Source organism: Cariama cristata, unplaced genomic scaffold, assembly GCF_000690535.1.
Source record: "Cariama cristata isolate BGI_N322 unplaced genomic scaffold, ASM69053v1 scaffold34315, whole genome shotgun sequence".
Taxonomy (NCBI): domain Eukaryota; kingdom Metazoa; phylum Chordata; class Aves; order Cariamiformes; family Cariamidae; genus Cariama; species Cariama cristata.
In genome coordinates, this window is record NW_009619796.1 from 18,792 (window position 1) to 35,407 (window position 16,616).

At 35.0% G+C, this 16,616-nt stretch overlaps 1 protein-coding gene across 1 annotated transcript in view; it reads left to right on the forward strand.

Annotated features, from left to right (window-relative positions):
* The first annotated feature begins 695 nt into the window (after window positions 1–695).
* The window catches only part of MAP3K2 (mitogen-activated protein kinase kinase kinase 2), a 28,221-nt gene continuing 12,300 nt past the window's right edge, over window positions 696–16,616 (forward strand). Inside the window, exons 1-9 of the mRNA XM_009701392.1 lie at window positions 696–767; window positions 2,020–2,138; window positions 3,876–3,916; window positions 6,410–6,509; window positions 8,343–8,456; window positions 9,101–9,200; window positions 10,154–10,284; window positions 13,272–13,351; window positions 15,071–15,138. Of these exons, the coding sequence (XP_009699694.1) occupies window positions 764–767; window positions 2,020–2,138; window positions 3,876–3,916; window positions 6,410–6,509; window positions 8,343–8,456; window positions 9,101–9,200; window positions 10,154–10,284; window positions 13,272–13,351; window positions 15,071–15,138 (757 nt within the window). The 5' untranslated portion in view covers window positions 696–763. The remainder of the gene's footprint in view (window positions 768–2,019; window positions 2,139–3,875; window positions 3,917–6,409; window positions 6,510–8,342; window positions 8,457–9,100; window positions 9,201–10,153; window positions 10,285–13,271; window positions 13,352–15,070; window positions 15,139–16,616) is intronic.

The following is a 16,616-nucleotide window of genomic DNA, read 5'->3' on the forward strand; positions in this document are numbered from 1 at the left end:
TTGGCTGATGTTCAAGATATTGTGACAGGCAGGGTTTGTTCATAAATGTGCCCCCTATGTTTCAGCTTTTCTGGATACCTTCTATATTAAAAGTTAATACCTGCTGTCTTCCAGAGGTATTTACTTTCAGGGGTATTGGGACATATGTGCAATGTTTTTGAATTATGATGAAAAAAAACTTACCAATTGAAACTTTCTAGTTTATATAATCAGTAGGTATTGATACCTCTTGATTTGTGCTGTGAGTTTCATATATATTTATATATTGCTGAACTATATATATGTAGTTCTGAACACAGAACTTTGAACACCAGATACAGGAACCTCTGGAAAAAGAATTGGTTCTTAATAGTCTGGAGTAGTGACTATCCCATGTAGCAGAGTGTTATGGCTAATTAAGCTACTAATCATTTGGGGGTGTAGAGACTAAAATCAGCTTAAATCTAGAAGAATATTTGGTTCGGGCTTTGTGTCTGCTGAAAGTCTATATATGTTGCTCAGAGACCAGTGAGGCTTTGGGGACAATATCAATTTTCTCCACATCATATCTACAGATGCAATCTTATTTGTGGTTTATATGCATATTTGATATGTGGAATATTAAGAAAAACTGCCCATAAACAATGAAGAGTTGACTGTTTCACATGGCTTTGATGACTTCAATAATTAATTGTGTATTTTTGGTTTTGCATTTTAGAAAATAAAATAATGCTAATGAAGCAACCATTTCCCTGAAGTTCAAATTTTCAGACTCACTGCCATTATGGGTAAGTCTTGCGTGTAACATATAAAAATTTTATTTGGATACTTTTAATTTCTACTGAAGACCAAAAACATTAATGTAATATCATTCCTAGGAAATGTGTGCTTTGGCTGTGTAAGTCAATGTAACATCTACATGAAAGGCAGTGTTCAGCTGCTTTGCTAGTATTCAAAATACTTCTGTTCTTTTTTCCATTGGAATATAGCACTTTTTCCTCACTATATGGTAACTTAGAAATCCAAGTATAGAACATTTAGAATCATGGTATTAGGGTACTGAGCAATATTTACTGTGCTCTAAATGGTAATGACCATTGGGGGAAAAAAACCCCACAACCCACAAAGTCTGTATCAAAGAATTTTATCATATTGTCTTGTGTCATTGCATTGTAAAACCAGGACTGTGCAGATGATCTAACTAAATATGTAGCGCGTTTGAATTACCTAAAATTTGATGTAGATTTCTCAAGTTGTACATGCTTTTTAATGAGTTGATCATGTCATTATTGTAATCACTTATCAGTGCTCATTTTCAAAAAAATCCCAACAAAACGACCAACCAAAACACACACATTTTTGTATTGCTTTTGTTGATCTTTTATTGTTATGCTAATTTTTCCCTAACCTCATGCTTAATAATAAAGTAGCTGAATCTAGGAATACAGTGCTCTTTAGATTTCTGATACTGTCCAATATTTTGTATGAGAGAAATGACTATTGAGTCATACTGGATGATAGTGTTGGTGGTGTGTGTTCCTCTGGGAGTTCGTGTGTGCTTCCTGTGTGCGTGACCATACCTGTTCAGGACAGGAAAAATGATTCAAAAGTACTTGCTTTTCTTTTTCTTCATTTTATGAATTAGGAGTGAGGGGGAAGTATGATTTCTAGTTAATATCTCATCCATGGACATTGTTTGAAACAAAGTAGATAAACTGGTTTTTTTCCCCTCGCCCTTCTCTTACTAATACAGCCTGCAGTTCTGTGGAGTTCTCAATCTCTGTTAGGACTTCAGTTTTTTCAACTTGCCATTTAAGTGTATTTACCGATTAAGCTGTTTATTTCCTTAAGCACTGTAGATGATACATAAAAATGTTTTCACCGTGGCAGTCTTTTTTAATTTGGCAATTATGTATTCAAGTGTAATATGGACTTTTAGATTTTAGAATAATGCCTGCCTAATTGTGAAATAAGACAGTAATGCATGTCAAATGTAACAGTTTTTTACACTTCTCTTATCTGGTCTTTTTCTCTGAGCAGATGAGCAGCAAGCTTTGAATTCAATCATGCAGGATTTGGCTGTGCTTCATAAGGCCAGTCGTCCTGTACTGCCTCACCAAGAAACAGGAAAACCAAAGTCATCTTCGCCTAAAAAACAGGTAATCTTTAACATCCTTACTAACCTACTGAACATGGAATGTCCTGCTGTGACTTCTATAATTATTTTTCTTACCAGACCAGTGAGTGTACCAGAATGAGCTATTAGTCTCCCACATGTGTTGCCATTTTCTTTGTTCATGTTCTTAAATTAGCAGCAAAATGAAATGGTGGCATTTCAAACCAGATCATAGCGTATGCTTAAATGACTCTAATCCTGATAAATTGAAGATTATAGGGATACTTTGACACTGTATGTAGATTGATTTTTATTATTTTTATTATTATTATTTGCTTGACACTAGACTATTTTAAGATATCAAGGTGTGCTAGTATCTCTTATTTGGAATGCTTCTTTAGAATGAATTTTATAGGTATATTAGATTGCCCAGTTGTAAGCTATATCATACTAAAGAATGTCAGTACAGCAGCAAAAACATACTTACGCTCCTTTACTGCATCTTTGGCCTTGATTTTTTTTTTATTTGTTCATATGCTGAAAATGTGAGTTCTTTTCAGCTGTATTTTTTTTCTGCAGATACTGAACACAGATGGAAAGTAGTAAATACTTAGTTAATAGGTTTGAACTACTATATGGAGAGATTAGGAGAGGAGAGGATGTAGCTTTTTATCTGAATTGTTGTAATAGCCCTATTGAGTTAACTGTATGTTTAGATTGAATCCTTAATTGACAGTCCAATATTTCATGAAACTTCAGTTTGTGCAGTCTTGTTTTAACCTGTTAAAGGTCAAAGTATTTGGGTATATTTGGCTCTTAAACTGTCAAACAACAACGGCTACATCTTTTTCATTCTGTGTTTTAAAAGCTGTAAGAGTTCAGTATATAACACAATGGTGCTTTGCTAGTGTCACATAACTCATTTCTGAGCTCTGACTTTTTAGATGTTGTAGTAATGTGCATATATGATCCAAAATGACTTGAGTATAATACATGTTTAGTAAGCTAGAAGAAAAATAGTTGAGCCATTTCTCAGTTTAAATGTGGTAGTAGAAAGGGGAAAATACATGTTTCTCATTCTGTTTTAAATTTGTGAATTTTGAAAGTAATCACTTGTGAATCAAGTAATTCTTTGGGAAGATACAATGTTGTTGTTTGGTTATAATCTCTGTGCTTGAAATTTTTTTTTTCCTGCAATAGTTGCTATTACAATTTTTTCTTAAAATTATGATTTTGCAAAACAATTTTATTTCCGTGTAACTGCAGATATTTACAGGTATATTTGCTAGTGGGAAATTGATTGCATGAATACTGGCATAATTACATGTGTGGGTTTCTATGGTAATGCTTATGAAACAAGATATGTTTCTTAAGCCTGGGGCGCTCAGCTCCAAAGCGTATTTAAAAACCTGTTATGGTAACTAAATCTACTCATGTGTTCATGATAGAGAATTCTTTGTTAATCAGTTCTAAGCTGAATTTGAAATCATGAATCTGTTATAATATCAAAATATATTGATAGAAAATAATGTGTTTACTTATAGAAGCATTCACTGTACTTCAGAATAATTTTTTGTATTTTTTACACACTTTAAGTCTCTATCAGGTACTTCAGCAGAAGTAGCCTGTTAAAATGCTTGGTATATTAGAAAGGACAGAAAATTAATATGGACTACTTAAGGATTTTACTTCTGGTGTAGGATTATTGAATGAGATTTCATGGCCTTCGTTAAAGGAGGCAGTAACAAACTGATAGTGGTTCCTTTATCTCTTCTTACAGAACGATGTTAGAGTCAAATTTGAACATCGAGGTGAAAAAAGGTAAGGTGGGAACATAGGAAACAGCATTATCTTTTAATTATTTATAGAATTTTGTTGGACTCCTGTCATAAAGTTTCAAATAAATTGTTCAAAGGGTTTCAGATATCTGAGTGTATTTGATTTGAGTTTAAATTTAATTTTGATATGAACACAATTTAAGGAGAATTAAACTGTTGAAAGTGTGGGCTCTAAGTATACATAAATGCAGAATTATCTTAACATAGCTATGTCCCATGTAATATCCTTCATTTGTTTACCCTTCAGATAGATGTTTGTAGCCTAGAACAATTACTTAGATCATTAGCATAGATCTCAAATATAAGTAGACCAGCAAATAATTTTTGTGCTTCTAACACCTAGAAGCAGCAGCCTAGATCTTAAAAGTCAATATTGGATTGTACTTTGGAGGAACCAATCTGAGAACTGTAATAGGAAAATTTATTAGACTTTATAATTAGATTGTTTTCAGTGATAATGTTGAATAATCAGTTAAAATTTATTTTCATTTTGTGTATGAGAGGTGACGATGTACATGCTTAAAGTATACAAACATCTGTCTCTATATATATATCTGTGCTCTGATGGCTGCTCAGAAACTTTTACAGAAGTTTATCTACAATTCTGTGCAGAACTGGTTTGTGGACAACTCATTTTGTCTGTCTCTTTCTGAAAGCATAAAACTTCACTGTACCTACAGAGGAATGGTTATAGAATAAGAGCTTTGAAAATACTTAATGAAAAAGGAAATAATATCCTGGTCACACTATTTGTCCGTAGAAATGGGAAATTCCTTATGTAAAAATTGCTTCAGAATGAAACCTGTGCTACTTCTGGGCAGTCCTTAGTGTGATGTGCAATAGATCAGTGTGTATCCATGCTGATTACAGTATGTGCCCTCTCTTTACATGGGATAGTAAAATAGCAGTAAGTTCCCTAGGTATTAACATTCTTCAGCTTCTTTCTATCACTTTTCTGAACAATCACATGTAACAGTGCATCAGTAATGGTTGAGTGCTGTAAGTAATTTGGAGAAAATAAGTCTTTTCAAAAGCTTTGAAAATTGAGGACTCTTCTACCTAGCAATTTCTTGTGAAATAAATTGAAACATGAATTTAAAACAGAACTGTTTACTCACTGCCAGTATGCACGAACAGTGCATTTTTGCAGTTTATCTTAATTCACTTTCACAGTGGACTGTTAATCAGTTCAATATGAATACAGGCATAAATTGTGTGGAAAGATACCTTTCCCAAGCTTTTACGCTGATGGGCCTAGCTTTGTTTTGGACTGTCCCAAGTGACTGGAGCCTGCTTGCCCTGGGGTACTGGGCAGCCCAGGCTCATTGCTCAGCATAAGTTATAATACTTTTGTTGCCTGAGCATGTAGATCTAAAGATAAAATAATGAAATTTTGCAAGAAAAATAAGTTATGCAATGGCTTTCTCACTAGTTTTTAAAAAGGGAAGTGGAAAGGAGAAGTGATTCCAGAGTTTGTTTCAGTAGTGAATGTGGCACTGCGTACCAAGGAGTGTGCAGTGTGATGGGCAGAGTCCAGGCTTGCTAAACAAATTGTTAACTACAGTGAGAATTGGTGTTGGTTTGTTTTTTTCCAAGATTTTATTTTTTTCAGAATAATTTTTAATAGAAAGTAGCCTGGCTTCTATCTCATTTCAGTGAGAAATATTGTTCCCTCAGCAGTATACCAACTGAAACACTTATAAAAGGGACAGTTACTGTTTGCTAATTTTTCCACTTCACAAAACTTGAGTGCTGTTTCTTTTGTGAATTGAATGTACCTCACTAGCTTAGTCACTTCTGAAAACTTTTTTTTGTGTGTGTGTTTAATGGTGTTGTGTCTCAAATAATACAATAGTTTTCTATAGTAAAAGGTCAGTTACAGGCGTTTTGGGCTATTTGGTTTGATGAGATATTGAGTTAAAAGGAAATTTGAGTTGTTAACCTCCAACTGCAGCATTCTTACAGGAGCATACTTGAAGCACAGTTAGTGATGGACTCAGCAGTTTGAGTGCGTAATACACTATGGTAAAGATGGTGATATTTAGTTACCTTCCTCAGATAAGATTGTCTTTTGGATTTCTAAAAAATGGGGACTGTAGGATTAATTCCTTTCTGATGCTTATGCTTGTCAGCCATTGGTACTCCATTGTCCTAGTTTTCTGAAGCAGAAAATTTTAGAAGCTTCTAAGAATTTGTCTGTGGAATGGAGGCATGCAAAGCATTAAGTTAAGAAAGAAGCCATATGCAAGCAAGTAAAATAGTCATGAGATCTAATTTTATGCATGATTATCCCTTAACTTTTTCACTGCTTTTCTCGCTTTTTTTGGACTCAAAATATGGAGGACAGTGAATAAAGCATAGCCTCTTATGGTCTTTTTAGTAATAAATTCAATTCTAAGACTGGTCTTGAGTAATGAGTTGCCAGATTTTCATAAGTAATGGACAAAAATTCTTTATAACTTAAATTGTGTTTCAGGATACTGCAATTACCAAGGCCTGTTAAACTTGAAGATCTTGCAGCTAAAGCTAAAGTTGCTTTTGGACAGACTATGGATTTACATTACAGCAATAATGAGGTAATATACTGTGTCTTCTAAGTTCTAAGTGACTTGTACATTAGTTAGCTTAAGGCTGAAATTTGCTATTGTAAGCAGTGAGAACCACTCCTGTGATAAAACTTACTCCCGTGACAGAACCCTACATTTCTAATGTCTGTGTTCTCAAATATGTAATGCTTATTAGGATGGGCAGCAGATGCATGAATTGGTTTATGAGGAGAGTCATATCGTAATGAATTGTCTCAGACTTAGGAATGGGTAAATTGTCTTCCTGCTTTGCCACAGTTCTGTTGCGTGACTTTGGGAAAGTCTTTACCTCTTTGAGCTTTGTCCTGTTTGTAAATCTGAAGTAACATTTATCCTTTCTTTTTTTTTCTTTAAGAGTTAATCTTCTTAGGTAATAGCTAGAATGCTGCATTTAGTAATGTTTAGATTGGAGAACTAGACTTAACTGTTGCTCCTCTTAAAGTGGCTGGTTCACAGAGTTTTTTGGGAACAGCACTAGTATCGTAAGCCACTTATGCCTGATCACTATTACTTCCAGCTTTCCTTTAGAAGTAGAGGTGGAATTATTAATAGGAAATACATTTACAGATGCAGGATCCGTTCTTAGGAGTTACTTCTGTTTTTTGCCTTGAGTTAGCAAAGTGCATGGAGGATTATTCATGTGGTTATGCACAACATGATTGCTGTATCTAATCTGCATTTTTGCAGAAGAAAATACCTGTAATTGCTGTTTGTGATTCCTCACTACTTTGCCAGGCACTTCTATGAAACTTATCCTCAAAACCAAGAATTCCAACAGAAGGCTTTTGGAGATTAGGAAGGTCAGAAGAAATGGCCATTCATGATGCTTTAGCCTCAGCTCCTACCTTTGATAGATTTGTAGGCAATTGAGCAGGTTTTCTGCTTGTCAACTTTGGCACTGGTTGGCAAATCTTCCCATCACCTTTCAGAAATGTGATGGTAATAATCTGTCATTAGCATTAAAACTGCAACTTAAAATGAAGAGTATGCTCATTTGTTATCAAGACCTTCCTCCCTCATTCCCATTTCTTTTTGTATAAAAATACTGTATTTCAACTGATGTTATATTTGAGCATCGCTGACTGAGACTGTTTACAAGTAGAATAGATTTTTAAAAAATCTATATTGCAATGTTCCTTTGTTACAGGCCGAAGTTGTAATTTACAGTCCTGAAAGCCCAATTTTATTTGTTACAGAACTTAGATTTCAAGTGCACTTTAATGGCATAACATTTTCTGTTCTAAAGATAATATGTATGCCAAGCTAATTCTAATTAATTAAATCCAAGTAAGATTCTAGTGAGGACTACAGTTGTTCCATGTGGATCATTTCTGATACACTTCCTTAACAAATTCTGCTTTTCAATGGAGAAATTCTGTTAGTTATACAACTTCAAATAAATATAGTTGTAATATAGCGAGATACAAAAATGTGCTTTATGTTTTATAAAATAGGGTTTATTTTTATTTGTCTTACAGACTTGCATTAATTTAGGCAGTGGTAAATACATTGACACTGTTGCACATGTTTCTCTGAAACTTGTAGGATGTTAAGTTTTACATATGTAAAATGGTTGCTCCTTCATTGTGAAGACTTGTTCCACCGTGCTGTACCTATTGAAGGCATCCGAAGAAAGAGTTGAGGTTGAACTTCAGACATTTTGGTGCTAACTTGAGGCATCGTTTAATAAATTTTATTTTCGAGTTGTTTGGAATGAAAGAAAAGATAGCATCAGTTTGTTTCTCTGCACTTGACTTCCTCATTTTTCTTGTGTCCTGTTTAAGACATCTTTTTTTATCCCCCTCACCCTTTTTTTTTTTGTAGCTTGTAATTCCATTAACCACACAGGATGACCTAGATAAAGCTGTTGAACTGCTTGACCGTAGTGTTCATATGAAGAGTCTCAAGATACTGCTTGTAATACATGGAAATACACAGGTATGAGTTGACATGCTAAATGTCTTTTTCCTCATTTTTGATATTGAAGTATAATTTGTATCTCTTCTTAAAGATGACATTTTTCCAATTGAAAAATATTACTGATTGCATGTTCAGTTCACTTTAAGCATTTATTAGCATTTTGTATTGACTTGGTTTTAACTTTTTCCTAGATCCTGTTCCTCACTCTTTGTTTGCCTTCCCTACAGTGGTAGAAAAGTGTTCCTTAACAGGATGATGATGTGATACAAATTTGAGAAGCACACAGAATTTGAGTAACACTAGTTATTTGAAACTGTTCTTTAAGTCATATGTTGTTGACACTCCTTTGTGGCAAGTTAAATGTTTGTTGTAGAGAACAGTAGCAGTGGACTATAGGCTAAACACTGAGTTATTTTGGTGTTATCTAACACATAGTGGCCATGATATTGATAGGATTTGTATGCTAGTACATATCAAAAATTATTTTTAGATATTAAGAATGCACTACTAAAATAGATGAACTTTGATAGAAATTAGCAAGCTTCTTTTTGACTGCTTGAAGAAAGGAACGTGCTGCACAAATCCTATGAAGTTTGCAAAGTATTTTCATTGTCAGGAGTATAAAGTAATAACTGCAGTTTGTAATATGTATGCATTTTCAGTCACCCAGTGTAAATAACGTGGAACCTTTGCCCTCATTGGAAGATTTAGATAATACGGTGTTTGGTGTGACAGACAGAAAAAGGCGACTGTCTGTAATAGGTAAGCTAGATATTTAAATAGCTTTAACTGTAAAAACTTTTCTTTTATAATATTATCTTATGAAGATCTTCCTCTCAACACAGACTGTTTGAATTTCTCTTACTTGTCAGTGACTCAACTATAGAGGTTGCACTCAGGGGGGTGGATTTGGAATTTTAAGTCAAAGGTGGTTTAAATATGTGTAATACTGAAAATTAACCAAAAAAAAAAATTGCAAGTAAGTAAATCTATGTAGAATTATTTGAGGTAACTGATAGGTATCCTAGAAAATTGATGTAAGTACTCCCCTTTATTTTCAGATACACAAATGAGTTACTGAAAAATCTGTTTGTTTATATGGCAATGTGTTTCATTGTTCAATTTAGGACTCCGATATTTTTATAATCTTAATGTGTGAAAATTTGTTTAAGGTACTTGTTTTGGCATTGATACAACCTTTTTGCATATTCGTGTTTTAAAGTTGGTGTAATGTTGACTTCCAATTTTAATTCTGAAACTAGGAAGTTTAATGAATAATTTTTTAGACTATTTAATTAATTTATTATGCGTTTATTATGAATAGAGGTATTCATGTTCTTGCAGACATTCTACAAAGAAAAACTGAAATTCTCAAGAGTTAGAAAGGATTAGTTGACATAGGTGAAAGGGTTTGGATTTTTATTTTGTTTCAAAAGAAATGCACACCCAGCTAGGTGTGCAGGCAAATTGTATTTCTGTTCCTATACAATGAAAATTCTTTTTAATGCCATTGAGGCAACCCTGCCCCACATTTTTCATAATTCCTGGATTACAGATTATAAATGCTAGACCTAAGTCCTGTATTGCATAGGCATTTGGGAAATTTCTAAAGCAAGGGGTGATCCAGGCAGACTCAGTTCTTATGAAGCATTTGAATAAAGCCCCTGGATTCTGGGTTAGTGAAGAGACTCTGACTAGCCCTTTTCTTTTAAAAGGTTCTAATACTCGCGATAGGAGTTCACCTCCCCCAGGATACATTCCAGATGAGCTGCATCAGGTGGCCCGCAATGGGTCCTTCACCAGTATCAACAGTGAAGGTGAATTCATTCCAGAAAGTATGGATCAGGTATGTGTGTGATTTATTAAAATTAACGTTTTTGTTAGGTTGATTTATGAAATACTGCTGTTCAAGAAGGATATGGAATTGTTAGAAAGAACAGCTAAAAAAAAGATGTCAACCCTAGAAAACATGATCTGTGAGAGAAGGTTAAAATAATTGTGGTTGTTTAGTCTTGTAGAACCTGTTTTTTCTCTGTAAGCCTCTTCAATTATTTAAATATGTTACTACAAGGACAAAGATAATATCCTTAATTTCCATGATAATTGAGTGAGGTAGTGATAGATATAAATTACAGCAAGAGATGTCTACATTAGAAAGCAGAAACCCTTTTGTTTTAATGAGAAGGATATGTAGGCAAGACCAGTTTTACAACTTTACCAGGTAATTAAAGGAGTTTTTAAAGAAGAGTTTGGATCTGTCAGAATTATTTGGACTCATTTGATACTGTGTTGGGATAGAGGCAAGGGGGATGGTGATAGGCCTGGTATAAATAAGATCTGAAATATTTTCCATGGTCACATTTGTGTATGAGGATCACAAATGTATGCTATTTTGTTCTCCTTATTCACCTGCATTGTTGCTGTGGGATATCACCACACTTAGCATGAATAAAAATCCTGCTTTCTGAATATCAAAATTGCCCTTAAAAGTAGCAGGAAAAGATGGAGGAATGTAATGGCTCACAGAATTGGCAATGGAGAAAGAGATATTTTAAGGAAGAAAAAAACAAGAAGCGTACCCAAATCACTTCAAGTTCTTGTTGACATTGGCACTGTATTTGCAAATAGCGAGAGGCAATGGTTTTTATGAGCTGACTTAAATGAGAGACAGATGATAGAATAAAAATAGAGGCAAAGAGATTGTGCAATTTGTTGCACAATTTTAATGACTGATCTGAGACTAGAGACTGAATCTCCTAATTTCCAGACAAGGGTGCTATTCATTATCATAGCCACATGGTCATAACCAACCCAGGCCTGGATTCACTCAGTGAAATGATTACTTTTGGCCTGGGCAAAATAATTTTTGGTCACTGACTGGTCAGATAGACAGATGATCTCTGAGGCCCAGGATGTCCTTTCACTTGACCATTCAAGAAACATGTAACCTGTCATGTATGCATTGCTGTGTAAACTGTCCGCAGGGTTTAAATACCGGAATTTTACTTTCATAGGAAGCCAGGTTAGTTCAACCTAAGCAGCCTCAAGGGCCAGATTGGGGTGTTGGGAACTCACAACCTGTTTTTGCTCCCTTCCTCCTAAATTGCCACATCACCATGGCAAGTGCTGACCATGCTGCCTACATCTGTCACAACCTGCCCTGCAAAGACAAGAAGAGAATTTGGGAGTGGAGGGCTTGCTGTGCTGTCCTGTTGATCTGCCTGAGCACAACTAGTCACACTCTGACAGGAGACCCCACACTTTCTCTGCAGAAGAGATGATGGATTAGATAGAAGTGGGCCATGGTCTGCCAGTTGGACCATGCTGCATTAAGTTACAGAGGTAATTAATAGGGCAGCAGATGGACTTTTTTCCCTTTCAGGACCCACTGTTCATCATGAGAAGAGAGGAATATAATTGCTGAACCCATTATAAATGTCCTCCCTCATACAGAGTTCATTTAAGTGTCTGAGTTTGCAGAGTGCAAACTCACTTTCTGGACACTGTTTCTTTAATAAGTCTTTGCCCGGGACAAAAACCTTTAAGATGCAGCACAGACCATAAAAATTGGAGGGGTAACTACTAAATTTACAGCAAAAACCTAATGTCCAATTAATGGGAAATAATACATGTTATGTACTATATCAAAATATACTTTATTTTAGGAAGAAGCTCATTTTAAGAGATGAGTTTTCTACTCTCTTAAAAAGACTGAATTGTCACATTCAGTAATTCAAAATTTAGATTCTGTTTCCACTTCTTCTGAAAAATAAATGTGTAAAACACTTCAGATTACTGCAAAAGAGAAGGGAGTGATGTTTGCTTGTCATTAAATTTAGGACTTTAAGGGTGGTACTGCGAGATAAACAAAATGAAAGTCAGCCAACAGAAATACCTGATAATCAAGAGGATGCTCTTGATTATCAATTAATTTCTCTTTCTCTGGATTAGAATTTGAGAAACAGAGAAAGTGTTGATGATTGTTTTCATTATGTAATAGATCTGGCCTAGATAGTCAGTTTTATGACTTCTTCAGACTAATACATGTCAGATTTCACACAGCTTATAAGCATTGATAACTAGGTTGTCAGGAGTGTCTTTGGTGTTTTTGTAAACTCGTTTCACATGAAAGCTCCTTTTATTTGAAACGGGATTTTTGTTGGGGTGAAAAGGGAGAGTATTTATAAATTTTATGCATCCTCCCTCTTTCTTATTCAATTTTTCTTCAGTTGTATTTAAAAATCTGTGTAACTTGCTTGTAGTCTTAAGTAGAGATAAATGTTTAAAAGTTTTTTTACAGTATTTGATTTCAGCTGTTTTCTGTGACTGCTACTTGGCCAAACTTAAGCTACTACAGAGATTATATAAATTGCATTCATCACAATCTGTGTCATATTTGAGATCTGTTTTCTTTGGTGATGACAACAAAATGCACTTTTTTTTTAAAACTGTCATCTTTTTATCCTTTAGAGGCCTTATTTTTGTTATTGTGTTAAGCTACTCTCATGCAGATATTGCTATAATAGTAAGAGACAATGATGTATAGAGGAAGAATGTAGCAGTACAACTTGTTATCTACAAAACATGATAGAGGATTAAATATCTTAACTATATTCTAGTTAGATGTGAGAAAAATGATGGAGTCCTTTCAGGATTGCAGAATGCAATACAAGTTCAACTATGGCAGCTAACTTTTTCTCTAGTAATCAATATTTCTGGTGGGGTTTTTTTGTTTGGTTGTTATTAGGTGTTTCAAAGCAGAAACCTTCAAGTATTTAGAAACAAAAAAAACCCCAAAACTTTAACTTGTTGGTCTTTCTCTGTTTCTGTTAGATGCTGGATCCATTGTCTTTGAGCAGTCCTGAAAACTCTGGCTCGGGAAGCTGTCCCTCACTTGACAGCCCTTTAGATGGGTAAAAATTGCTTACATACATTATTTATCTTTTTATTAGATTGCATAATGTATCAGTTGTAACATATAACAACTCTCCAGCAACAGCTATTACTGAACTTCTTCCAGAAATTCCTCCGTAAGTGTTAGAACATTTGTAAAAGCTTATTGAAACTTAATTGCTTACTAATGCACAGAAAATAGAAGTAGCTTTTTTAAAAAAATAATTTACATTTGAAACACAAAAATTTAGACTTCAGATCCTACAAAAATGTACTGAAAGTTTTTACTAAATTTTGCCCGTCTTACATATATGTGAAGTATATTCCTGGGCAGTGAGCCACCCCATCAAATTTACATTTCTTAGGTACTGCTATATGAAGTAAGCTTCCCTTTTCCAAGGTAGAGGGTAACCAATTCAAGAAAGAGGGTAGAATCATTTAAAGACTTCAACAGGCAATCCCCTCCTTTTCTTTGCAATTACTATTCATTCTTCTCCCCTTGTTCCCATTGCAGACTTTCCACTTACTTTTCTTTGTTTAAACCTGTCAGCTAGCAAGAGGCAGTGTGTACTGTGGTGGGTCTGGAGATCTGTTTTGATTGACCTGTTAGGAGATTCATGTGTTTTGAGACAGTCACTGTCCACAGGTTCTCAGCCACCAGGTAAGCCAAACAGAACATACTCCTGTTTGGCTTGTGGTTGGTCATGCAAATAACCTTGGGTCTTATGTTGTGTAGATTGGTTACTTGTTTATTTGGAACTGTTATGCATATAATATTGCTAATTAAATATTTTATTTAATTGGTAGAAAGGTAAAAAGTTGGAAATCATTGCCTGTTGCAATTACTCAGAGCTATAGTATTCCATAGCACCATTTCATTTGAGAATATTTGATTTGAGGACACAAATACATTTGGTATAACAAATTTTTGAGTTAAATAATGAGTCTCCATTTCACAAGCAAGAAACAATAGACATGAAAAGTATTTTGTGATTGGAGTGTGATAGGTTATACACACACAGTGTTTAATGTAGCTACATAGGATAGAAATTCTACCAAATTGCCAATTTTTAATTTTTTTTTTTTTTGTGGGGTAGAGATGAGTAGGTTATGTGTCTCTATTTAGCTTCTGTTACCCATTACAGAAATTCTTACCAGAAAAAGTAGGACATTGTTTTGGTATGTTTATGGACATATACTGTAATCGGTTGCTCTGACCAGCAATCCCATCCATTCCTTTTGGTGGCTGGGAGTTACATACCAACTGTAGATAAGAAACAATGTGATTGTATAAGAACCAAAAAATTCTTCATCATTCTATAACTCGATAAAATTACTTTCCTAATCCTATGACTTTATGGAGATAAGACGAAATATTTTGAGACGTTAAAAGGTTCTACATTTCTTAGGTTAAATTTCCTCAAGAGTTGAGATTTTGCCAGTCTGTAAACCTTTGTGTTTAGCCGTAAAGGAGTTAAATGTAACAGTGCTTCTTTGTGGCTTTACTTGTGGTAATTCATGGTTTTACTAATATCGTTGCTCGTTAACGGCGTCTGTTGCTTTCTTACTACATTAAGCTCAATAAGCAAGCTTTTGCATTGTTACTGATCTTGAATTGTTATCGATACCTATTAGATTTGATTTTCATCAGTCATAAAGAATTGTGAGACAGTAAGATTAAATGTTTAAATACTAGATTAACAGCAGTTTTTAGACGCTGTATGTTTTTATGCTTCCAGAGACAACTATCCCAAATCTCGGATGCCAAGAGCACAGAGCTATCCAGATAATCATCAGGAATTCTCAGGTGGGAAAAAATCACTGGACATACTAGCTTTCCAGAACTTTTTCTCCTGCAAATAATAGGGCTTAGAAGGGAAGCTCACGTTGAGAGTTATTGTATTACACAAACTTAATATGGTAAGAGAAAACAAAGCAACAAAATCCAATCCAAATGCACACAGTAAAAGATGCAATGAAATATAAGATCTTCCAAATGTTTTCTTCTAGATGATTGTGTGTACCACCACTGTTAATGTGCATAGTATAACTTAGCTGTTTCTCTGAAAAGAATAAATGATGCAGTGGGATAGGGCATGCAACAGTTTGTTATACTGGACTGTAATATCCATCTTTAAGTTTACGCATGACCTTGGCTAATTTATTTGGTTTTGGAGTGCTGTGGTTTAACTCCATAGGCAACTAAGCACCACACAGCTGCTGGCTCACTCCCCTGCAGTGGGATGGGGGAGAGAATTGGAAGGGTAAAAGCAAGAAAACTCATGAGTTGAGATAAAGACAGTTTAACAGGTAAAGCAAAAGCTGCACATGCAAGCAAAGCAAAAGAAGGAATTCATTCACTACTTCTTGTCTGCAGGCAGGTGTTTAGCCATTTCCAGGAAAGCAGGACTTCATCACACCTAATGGTTACCTGGGAAGACAAACACCGTAACTCCAAATATCCTCCCTTCCTCCTTTCTTCCAGCTTTTATTGCTGAGCACAACCTCGTATGCCTTTGGTCAGCTGGGATTAGCTGTCCCTGCTGTGTCCCTTCCCAGCTTCTTGTCCACCCATGGTGCTTGTGGGGCAGTGTAGGAAACAAAAAAAGCCTCGATGCTGTGTAAACACAGTTCAGCGATAACTAAAACATCCCAATGTTATCAACACTGTTTTGGTCACAAATCTATAACATAGCACCATATGAGCTACTCTGAAGAAAATTAACTCTGTCCCAGCCAAAACCAGTACATGGAGCCTTCATTTTTTCCTGTGTGAAATGAGGATCTCTTTGAAGTGCTCATGACTTCTTCAACTGAAAGCACTGCAAAGTGAAAGGATGAAGGAGAACTGTGTGCTGTGCCTATAAGTTAATCGTCACCACTAATGTTGTTTACTCTGTTGTTTACACTAATGTATGATACTCTGGCTTGAATCCAAGTTGCTGTGCATGGTTCAGGATACAAAGTGTAATGGGTATCCTTGAAAGCGCTTTGAAGCGTCTCTCATGAACATGCCTTGCTATAGAATTTTGCTGTTGAACAATAATTAGCTGCCAGTGAATATGGGGTGTTTGTGGTTTTTGGTCTATTGTATACTTTCAGGCTTCTTTTTATTTTGTTTACGAAGCTTTATCCAGATAACTGTGTGATGGTGTGTTTTTCCTTTTAAAGATTCTAGAGTGCTTAACAGATTGCACCACTTTTAAATTAAAATAAAACTAAAACTATGATTAAGAAGCATTTTCGTGGCAGAGATAATACCAAAAAATTTGGAAATGTCAGAAA